The sequence below is a fragment of the Camarhynchus parvulus genome, chromosome 25 (genome assembly GCF_901933205.1).
Source record: "Camarhynchus parvulus chromosome 25, STF_HiC, whole genome shotgun sequence".
NCBI classification, from domain to species: Eukaryota; Metazoa; Chordata; class Aves; order Passeriformes; family Thraupidae; genus Camarhynchus; species Camarhynchus parvulus.
The window spans coordinates 948,240-957,686 of NC_044595.1; the positions used below are offsets into that span (position 1 = coordinate 948,240).

The following is a 9,447-nucleotide window of genomic DNA, read 5'->3' on the forward strand; positions in this document are numbered from 1 at the left end:
CCCCATCCCAGTGCTCCCAGTGCTCCCATTCAGTGTTCCCAGTGCTCCCAGTAACGGGGTTTCTGTCCCTGTGCTGCTGCAGTGACACGGAGGCGCAGTGCGAGGTCATGCAGGAAATCGTGGATCAGGTCCTGGAGGTAACAGGGATGGGATCTGGGATCTGTCCTGGGCAGGATTTGGGATCTGTCCTGGGCAGGATTTGGGATTTGTCCTGGGTGGGATCTGGGATTGATCCTGGGTGGGATCTGGGATCTGTCCTGGGCAGGATTTGGGATCTGTCCTGGGTCGATGTGGGATCTGTCCTGGGTGGGATCTGGGATTAATCCTGGGTGGAATCCAGGATCCATCCCTGGTGCTGGAACCCCTCCAGAGCAGCCTGGGATCCATTCCTGTGCCCCTACCTGTGCCAGGATCTGTCCCTGTGTCACATCCCCGTGCCAGGATCTCAGTCCAGGCAGTCCCTGAGCCCCCTGTCTCCCTTCCCAGGAGGATTTTGACTCGGAGCAGCTCTCGGTGCTCGCCTCGTGCCTGCAGGAGCTGTTCAAGGCTCATTTCCGTGGGGAGGTGCTGCCGGAGGAGATCACGGAGGAGTAAGGGCTGGGAAAACTCAGAGCGGGGCCCGGGGCTGTTCTTGTGCTCCCAGAGTCTCCTGTTCCTGGAAATACAGGTCAGGGTTGTCCGGGGGCTGTTCTTGTGCTCCCAGAGGGATCCAGGGCTGTTCCCGTTCCTGGAAAAACCCAGAGGGATCCAGGATTGTTCCCATTCCTGTGAAAACTGAGTGGAATTCAGGGTTGTTCCCATTCCTGGGAAAACCAAGGGGGATCCAGGGCTGTTCCCATTCCTGGGAAAATCCAGCAAGGTCCAGGGCTGTTCCTGTGCCATTCCTGGGAAAACTCAGAGGAATTCAGGGTTGTTCTCATTCCTAGGAAAACCTGGGGGCATCCAGGGCTGTTTCTGTCCTATTTTCTGGGAGATCCTGAGGGGATCCAGGGCCGTTCCCGTGCCATTTCCTGGGAGAACCCGGAGGGATCCAGGGCTGCTCCCCAGGGCTGCTCCCGTGCCGTTCCCAGGATCCTGGGTGCCATTCCCGGGAGCTCAGAGTGTCCGTCTGTCCGCAGGTCCCTGGAGGAGTCCGTGGGGAAGCCCCTGTACCTGATATTCCGGTAGGTCCCTTCCCACACCCCCGGGGATTCCCAGCCTGCCAAAACTCCCAGGGAGTTCCCCATCCCATTCCCAGTGGGAAATCCGGGGATTTGGGGTTTTTTTGGGGGTTTTTGGTCCCGGTTATCCCGGTGACATTCCCGCTGTTGCCAAGGAACCTGTGCCAGATGCAGGAGGACAACAGCGGCTTCTCGCTGCTGCTGGACCTGCTCTCCGAGCTCTACCAGAAACAGCCCAAGATCGGCTACCACCTGCTCTACTACCTGAGGGCCAGGTGAGGCCCCACCCTGCGCTGGCCCCGCCCCTTCATATGGGCCACGCCCTGCTCTGGCTCCTCCCTCTCTCCTGTGACCCCTCCCCCTCAGCTGGGCCCGCCCTGCTCTGACTCTGCCCCTTCATCTGGGCCCAACCCCTCTGACTCCTCCCTCTCTCTTGTGACTCCACCCCCTCATATGGACCATGCCCGGTGCTGACCCCGCCCCTTCATCTGGGCCACGCCTTCTCATCTGGGCCCCACCCCTCTGACTCCTCCCTCTCTCCTGTGACTCCGCCCCCTCATCTGGGCCACACCCTGCTCTGACTCCACCCCCTCATCTGGGCCACGCCCTGTTCTGGCTCCCCCCATCTTGCTCTGACCCCACCCCTTCATATGGGCCATGCCCTGCTCTGACTCCTCCCTCTCCCCTCTGACTCCTCCCCCTCACCTTGGCCCCGCCCTCTTACCTGTGCCCCTCCCCTGCCTGTGCCTGTGCATGTCCCTGGTGATGGCGTGGTTCAGGTGTGCCAGGTGTGTGCGTGCCAGTGATACCACGTGCGTGCCAGCAGTACCAGGTGTTTGCCAGGTGTGTGACAGGTGTGCCAGGTGTGAGGTGTCATGTGTCAGGTGTGCCAGCCCTGCCGTGTGCCAGGTGTGCCAGGTGCCAGGTGTGCCAGGTGCCAGGTGTGCCAGGTGCCAGGTGCGCTGTGTCCCCAGCAAGGCGGCGCTGGGCAGGATGGGGCTCTGTGAGTGTGTCAGGTGTGCCAGGTGTGTCCCAGCGGGTGTGTGCCAGCTCTGCCAGGTGCCAGCTCTGCCAGGTGCCAGGTGTGGCAGATGCCAGGTGTGGCAGATGCCAGGTGTGTGCCAGCCCTGCCAGGTGCCAGCCCTGCCAGGTGCCAGCCCTGCCAGGTGCCAGGTGTGGCAGGTGCCAGGTGCGCTGTGTCCCCAGCAAGGCGGCGCTGGGCAGGATGGGGCTCTACGAGTCGTTCGCCCAGGCCACGCAGCTGGGGGAGCTGCACACCTGCCTCATGATGGACATGAAGGCGTGCCAGGAGGACGACGTGCGCCTGCTCTGCTTCCTCACGCCCTCCATCTACACCGAGGTGAGCCCTCACCTGCCCAGGTGTGCCCAAATCCTGTTCCTAGGTGTGCCCTGAGCGCCAGGTGTGCCCAAAGTCCCATCCCAGGTGTGCCCTGAGTCCCAGGTGTGCCCAAATCCTGTTCCTAGGTGTGCCCTGAGCGCCAGGTGTGCCCAAATCCCATCCCAGATGTGCCCCGGGTCCCATCCAGGCTGTGCTGCAGCAGAGAATGCCCCAAAATTCTCCATCAGGAATGCCCCAAAATTCTGTCCGAATTGTGCCCCAAAAATTCTCCATTCCAGAGAATCCCTTCTCTCAGAATTCAGAGAATGCCCCAAAAATTCACTCGAAATTCAGAGAATCCCCCAAAATTCTCTCGAAATTCAGAGAATGCCCCAAAATTCTCTCAGAATTCAGAGAATGCCCCAAAAATCTCTCTCGAAATTCAGAGAATGCCCCAAAATTCTCTCAGAATTCAGAGAATGCCCCAAAACTCTCTCGAAATTCAGAGAATGCCCCAGAATTCTCTCAGAATTCAGAGAATGCCCCAAAATTCTCTCAAATTTATTTTCTGAATTCAGAGGATGCTCCCATATAAATCCAGGATTCCAATTACAGAATTTATTTTCAGTTCCAAATGTTCAGGGCAGGATCCCACTATTTTCTGTGCTGATCCCAAATCCAGGATCCATCCAGGCAGAATCCCACTGTTTTCTGTGCTGACCCCAAATTCAGGATCCATCCCAGGGCAGGATCCCACTGTTTTCCATGCTGATCCCAAATCCAGGATCCATCCCAGGGCAGAATCCCACTGTTATTCCATGTGCTGATCCCAAATCCAGGATCCATCCCAGAGCAGGATCCCACTGTTCCCCACACTGACCCCAAATCCAGGATCCATCCCAGGGCAGGATCCCGTTATTCCCTGTGCTGATCCCAAATCCAGGATCCATCCCAGATCCCGTCCCTCTCCCTGGCGCCGCTGTCCCAGCCCTTGGCTCCTGCCCTGATTGATTTTGTGTTTCCTGCGGGGCCCTGGAGCCGGGAGCAGAGCCAGGAAAAGGGAAAAAAAAACGGGAATTCCGGGAATTCCAGAGCCCCGGCTGACGGCTGCCCCCCACTGGAATTTTGGGGATTTTGGGAGGGCTCTCCCTGCTGTCCCTCCCCGAACCTGCCCGGATTTTGGATTTTGTGCGTTCCCAGTTGGGATTTTGTGCGTTCCCAGTTTGCATTTTGTGCATTCCCAGTTTGCATTTTGTGCGTTCCCAGTTTGGATTTTGTGCATTCCCAGTTGGGATTTTGTGCGTTCCCAGTTTGCATTTTGTGCGTTCCCAGTTTGCATTTTGTGCGTTCCCAGTTGGGATTTTGTGCATTCCCAGTTGGGATTTTGTGCGTTCCCAGTTGGGATTTTGTGCGTTCCCAGTTTGGATTTTGTGCATTCCCAGTTTGCATTTTGTGCGTTCCCAGTTTGCATTTTGTGCGTTCCCAGTTTGCATTTTGTGCATTCCCAGTTGGGATTTTGTGCGTTCCCAGTTTGCATTTTGTGCGTTCCCAGTTTGCATTTTGTGCATTCCCAGTTTGGATTTTGTGCATTCCCAGTTGGGATTTTGTGCATTCCCAGTTTGGATTTTGTGCATTCCCAGTTTGCATTTTGTGCTTCCCTGAGAGTTTGCATTTTGTGCATTCCCAGTTGGGATTTTGTGCATTCCCAGGTGAGGGGATTTGTGCGCTCCCCAGTTGGGAATTTGTGCTCCCAATATTGCATTTTTGTGCATTCCCAGTTTCCAGATGAGACCCTGAGGAGCGGGGAGCTGCTGAACATGATCGTGGCTGTCATCGACTCCTTCCAGGTGAGGGGGATCCATCCCTCCCCTTTCCTGGGAAATTTAACCCAAAATGAGCCGTCCATGGCCCCAATCCTTCCTGAATTTAACCCCAAAATGAGCCGTCCATGGCCCCAATCCTTCCCAAATTTAACCCAAAATGAGCCGTCCATGGCCCCAATCCTTCCCGAATTTCACCCAAAATGAGCCGTCCATGGCCCCAATCCTTCCCAAATTTCACCCAAAATGAGCCATCCATGGCCCCAATCCTTCCCAAATTTAACCCAAAATGAGCCGTCCATGGCCCCAATCCTTCCCAAATTTAACCCCAAAATGAGCCGTCCATGGCCCCAATCCTTCCCAAATTTAACCCCAAAATGAGCCGTCCATGGCCCCAATCCTTCCCGAATTTCACCCAAAATGAGCCGTCCATGGCCCCAATCCTCGCCTAAATCCCCTTGTTCAAAGGTCGATCCCAAGGGATCTCCTGCAGAGCCGTTTCCCGGGCAATCAGCGCTAATTACCCCTAATGAGCCCCTCTGCCTGGCCTGGAATTTGCTGGGAGAACCCAAAAACAGAACCCAAAATTTCCCGGGGGCACCTCTGGAATGTCACCCCCGACCCCATTCCCTGCCCCATCCCGGGGGTGCTGCTGGCACTTTTCCCACTGGATCCCATTTGGGGAGGGTCCCCAGAGCCCCCTGACCCCATTCCCTGCCCCGTCCCAGCTCCAGGAGCTCGTGTGCCACGTGATGATGGGAAACCTCGTCATGTTCCGCAAGGATTCTGTGCTCAACATCCTCAGTGAGCGGGAATGGGACTTGGGAGTGGGATTGGGAAATGGGAATGGGATTGGGAGAGGGAATGGGAAAGGGAATGGGATTGAGAATGGGATTGGGAATGGGAAATGGGAATGGGAGTGGGAATGGAATGGGAGAGGAAATAGGAAGGGGAGAGGAAATGGGAATGGGAGTGGAATGGGAATGGGAATGGAAATGGGAGTGGGAATGGGATGGGAGTGGGATTGGGAACAGGAGTGGGATTGGGAGAGGGAATGGAAATGGGATGGGATTGGGATTGGGAGTGAGAGTGGGAAATGGGAAAGGGAGAGGGAATAGGAATGGGATTGGGAGTGGGAATGGAAGGGGAATAGGAAAGGGAGTGGGAATGGAAATGAGATTGGGGTGGGAATGGGAAATGGGAATGGGAATGGGATTAGGAATGGGATGGGAATGGGAATGGAATGGGAGAGGAAATGGGAATGGGATTGGGAATGGGAATGGGATTGGGAACAGGAATGGATTGAGAACAGGAATGGGAATGGAATGGGAATGGAAATGGGAGTGGGAAGGGGATGGGATGGGAATGGGAACGGGAATGAGGTCCCAGGCAGCCCCCGAATCCTGCCCCAGATCCAAGCTTGGCCCTTTCCAGAGGGAGATCCCTGCCCGGGGCTGAATTCCCTGCTGCCATTAAAGGGTCACTGCCCCGGGCGGATCGTGGGATTTATCCCTGTGCCCCCAGGGGTGCCAGGCAGGGCACGCAAAATCCCAAAATCGGCTCCACGGCCTCTCTGTGGGGTCCCTCGGTGTTCCCAGAGCAAATCCAGCTTTTGGGATCAGCCTGTTAATTAGGGAGCCTCGTTAGCCCTGCCCCACAGCCCGTTCCCAGGTCAGGGCTCTGTCCCCATTCCCTGGGCCCAGAGGGGTGGGGGGACCAGGGCAGGTTTGGGGGTCCCTGGAGCTGGGGAAGGGGCTGACACAGATCCCTGTTAACCCCATTGTCCTGTTGTCCCTGCTTATCCCATTGTCCCCATTGTCCCTGTTATCCCCCATTATCCCATTGTCCCCATTATCCATCTCCATTATTCCTATTAACGCCATTGTCTCCATTTTCCATCCCCTTTATCCCATTGTCCCCATTGTCCCACTGTCCCCATCATCCCATTCTCCCCTTATCCATCCCCATGATCCCTGTTGTCCCTGCTGTCCCCATTATCCATCCCCATGATCCCTGTTGTCCCTGCTGTCCCCATTATCCCTGTTAACCCCATTGTCCCTGTTATCCATCCCCATTATCTCCTTTGTCCCCATTATCCATCTCCATTATTCCTACTAACCCCATTTTAATGGGGTTAATTGTCCGCATTATCCCCATTGTCCCTGTTATCCATCCCCCCTGTCCCCCCCCTTTGTCCCCCTGTCCCGTCCCCAGTTCAGAGCCTGGACTGGGAGACCTTTGAGCAGTACTGCACCTGGCAGCTGTTCCTGGCCCACAACATCCCCCTGGAGACCATCATCCCCATCCTGCAGCACCTCAAGTACAAGGGTGAGCTGGGGACACCCTGGGGACATCCCGGGACACCCTGGGGACATGCCCTGGGGACATGCTGGGGACATTGCCATGGGGGGACATTGCCATGGGGGGACATTCCCAGGGGACATTGCTGTCCCACAACATCCCCATCCTGCAGCACCTCGAGTACAAGGGTGAGCTGGGGACACCCTGGGGACATTCCTGAGGACTTTTTGGGGACGTTCCCATGGAGGACATTTTTTGGGGGACATTCCCAGAGGGGACACTTCTGGGGGACATCCAGGAGACGTTCCTGGGGACATCTTGGGGACATTCCCATGGGGGACGTTTTTTGGGGACATTTCCCACGTGACATTCCCGGGGTCATTCCTGGGGACATTCCCAGGGGTGGACATTTTTCGGGGACATTTTTTGGGGACATTTTTTGGGGGACATTCCTGGGGACATTGCCAACCTCCTTCCCCTGGCAGAGCACCCCGAGGCCCTGTCCTGCCTCCTGCTGCAGCTGCGCAGGGAAAAGTGAGTCTGGGGGGGACAGGGGGGACCCCCAGAGTGTCCCCAAGGGAGGGGGGACATGCCTGGTGTTCTGGGGGGGGTACAGCGATGGGATTTGGGGGCCTCTGAGGGGTTCCAGGGGACCCTGAAGGGATTTGGGGGCTCTGAGGGGTCTCCTGGTGGTCTGAGGGGTCTGAGGGTATCTCCTGGGGGTTCTCCTGGAGATCTGGGAGGGTCTGGGGGGGTCTCTTGGAGGTCAGGGGCGTCTCCTGGGAGCCTGAGGGGTCTTCTGGGTGTCTCCTGGAGGTCTGGAGGGGTGTCCTGGGAGTCTGGGGATGTCTGGGGTGGTCTCCTGGGGCTCTGGGGGGCTCTGGGGGTTCTCCTGGGTGTCCAGGGCTGTCCCCCCGCCCTTCCCCACTGCCCTTTGTGCCAGGCCCAGCGAGGAGATGGTGAAGATGGTGCTGAGCAGGCCGTGCCACCCCGAGGACCAGTTCACCACCAGCATCCTGCGGCACTGGGGGCTGCGGCACGACGACCTCCTGGGCGAGCACATCAAGGCCCTGCTGATCAAAAACAACAGCCTGCCCCGCAAACGCCAGAGGTCTGGGGGTCCTGGGGCTCTCCTCCCCAGTTTTGGGCAGTCCTCCCCATTTTTTGGTGTCTCACCCCCATTTTTTTGTCTCCTCCCCATTTTTTGGGCTCTGCTCCCCATTTCTTGTGTCTCATCCCCATTTCTTATATCTCATCCCCATTTCTTGTGTCTCACTCCCATTTTTTGTGTCTCATTCCCATTTTTAGGTTCTCACCCCAGTTTTAGTTTCTCATTCCCATTTTTGGATTCTCACCCCCATTGCTTGCATCTCCTCTCCATTTTTTGGGTTCTCACCCCCATTTTTTGTATCTCCTCCCCATTTTTAGTTTCTCACCCATTTTTGATGTTTCTCACCCCATTTTTTACTTTCTCACCCCCATTTTTTGTGTCTCCCCCCCATTTTTTGTTTCTCCCCCCCATTTTTAGTTTCTCACCCCATTTTTTTTCTCACCCCATTTTTTACTTTCTCACCCCCATTTTTTGCGATTCTCACCCCATTTTTTGCCCTCCTCTCCCGCAGCCTCCGCAGCTCCAGCAGCAAACTGGCCCAGCTCACCCTGGAGCAGATCCTGGAGCACCTGGACAACCTCAGGCTCAACCTCACCAACACCAAGCACAACTGTGGGTGCCCCCCCATACCCTGGGCTGTTCCATTTGGGTCTGGGGTCCCTCCCTGCCCTGACCCTCCCCATTTCCCCCCCAGTTTTCAGCCAGACCCCGATCCTGCAGGCGCTGCAGCACGTCCAGGCCAGCTGCGACGAGGCCCATAAAATGAAGTGAGACCCCTCCCCACATTTCCCTCCCCCCTCCTGAAGACCCCAGACCCCCCCTGAGCCCCCCGGTGCCCCCCCAGGTTCTCGGATCTCTTCTCCCTGGCCGAGGAGTACGAGGATTCCTCCAGCAAACCCCCCAAGAGCCGCCGCAAGGCCACGGCGCTGGCCAGCCCCCGCAGCCGCAAGAACGCGGCGCAGCCCCCCAACAACGAGGAGGAGTCTGGCTCCAGCAGCGCCTCGGTGAGACCCCCGCCCTCCCCCGAGCCCCCCCTGAGCTCCCCAAATCCCGTGTGACCCCCCTCAATGTCCCTGCAGGAGGAGGAGGACACCAAACCCAAACCGGCCAAGAGGAAAAGGAAAGGTTCCTCTGCTGTGGGGTCGGACAGTGACTGAGGGGTGGGACCCCTCCCCACCATGGGAACCCCCCCGCGATCCCCTTCCCATGGGGAACCCCCCAAACCGGTGCCAGCAAATCCCCAAGCTCGGGGTGCCCCCCACTCCCTTCCCCCTCCCCTCCCCCCCCTTTTCACCACCTGGGGAGGGGTCGCTGCCCCCCCCGCGCCCCCACTGTTGGTGGGACCCCCCCTCAGGGGACAAAGGGGGGAACCCCCAGCCCCATTTTCCTCCAGAGATGTAAATAAAGGGTGGAACCGAGTGGCTGCTCCAGGGTGATTTGGGGAGGGGGAGTTGGGGGGTCCTGCCCCCCCCTCACCGGGGGCTCCTGGGGTGAGGGGGGGGCAGCGGAATTTGGGGAGGGGTCCTGCCCTCCCTGGAGCGTTTTTAAGTGTTTCTAAGAAAAGCAGCAATAAAAACTTTCCTGTTTTGTATTGAACGGACCCAGTTTGTGACATGGAGGGGGGGGCGGGGGTCGTGTGTGTGTGTCCCCCGTCCCCAAAAAGGGGTGACATGGATGGGACACACGTGGTGGCACCACCGGGACGGTGACACTGCC

The 9,447-nt window shown here is 57.6% G+C and overlaps 1 protein-coding gene across 1 annotated transcript in view; it reads left to right on the forward strand.

Annotated features, from left to right (window-relative positions):
* INTS3 (integrator complex subunit 3) overlaps nt 1–9,227 on the forward strand; it is a 35,090-nt gene extending 25,863 nt beyond the window's left edge. The window contains exons 17-30 of the mRNA XM_030965410.1: nt 83–137; nt 487–590; nt 1,119–1,163; nt 1,316–1,435; nt 2,367–2,520; nt 4,278–4,346; nt 5,048–5,123; nt 6,534–6,647; nt 7,106–7,154; nt 7,564–7,731; nt 8,243–8,343; nt 8,426–8,498; nt 8,576–8,735; nt 8,811–9,227. Coding sequence (XP_030821270.1) covers nt 83–137; nt 487–590; nt 1,119–1,163; nt 1,316–1,435; nt 2,367–2,520; nt 4,278–4,346; nt 5,048–5,123; nt 6,534–6,647; nt 7,106–7,154; nt 7,564–7,731; nt 8,243–8,343; nt 8,426–8,498; nt 8,576–8,735; nt 8,811–8,888 — 1,366 coding nt within the window. The 3' untranslated portion in view covers nt 8,889–9,227. The remainder of the gene's footprint in view (nt 1–82; nt 138–486; nt 591–1,118; nt 1,164–1,315; nt 1,436–2,366; nt 2,521–4,277; nt 4,347–5,047; nt 5,124–6,533; nt 6,648–7,105; nt 7,155–7,563; nt 7,732–8,242; nt 8,344–8,425; nt 8,499–8,575; nt 8,736–8,810) is intronic.
* Nucleotides 9,228–9,447: the final 220 nt, after the last annotated feature.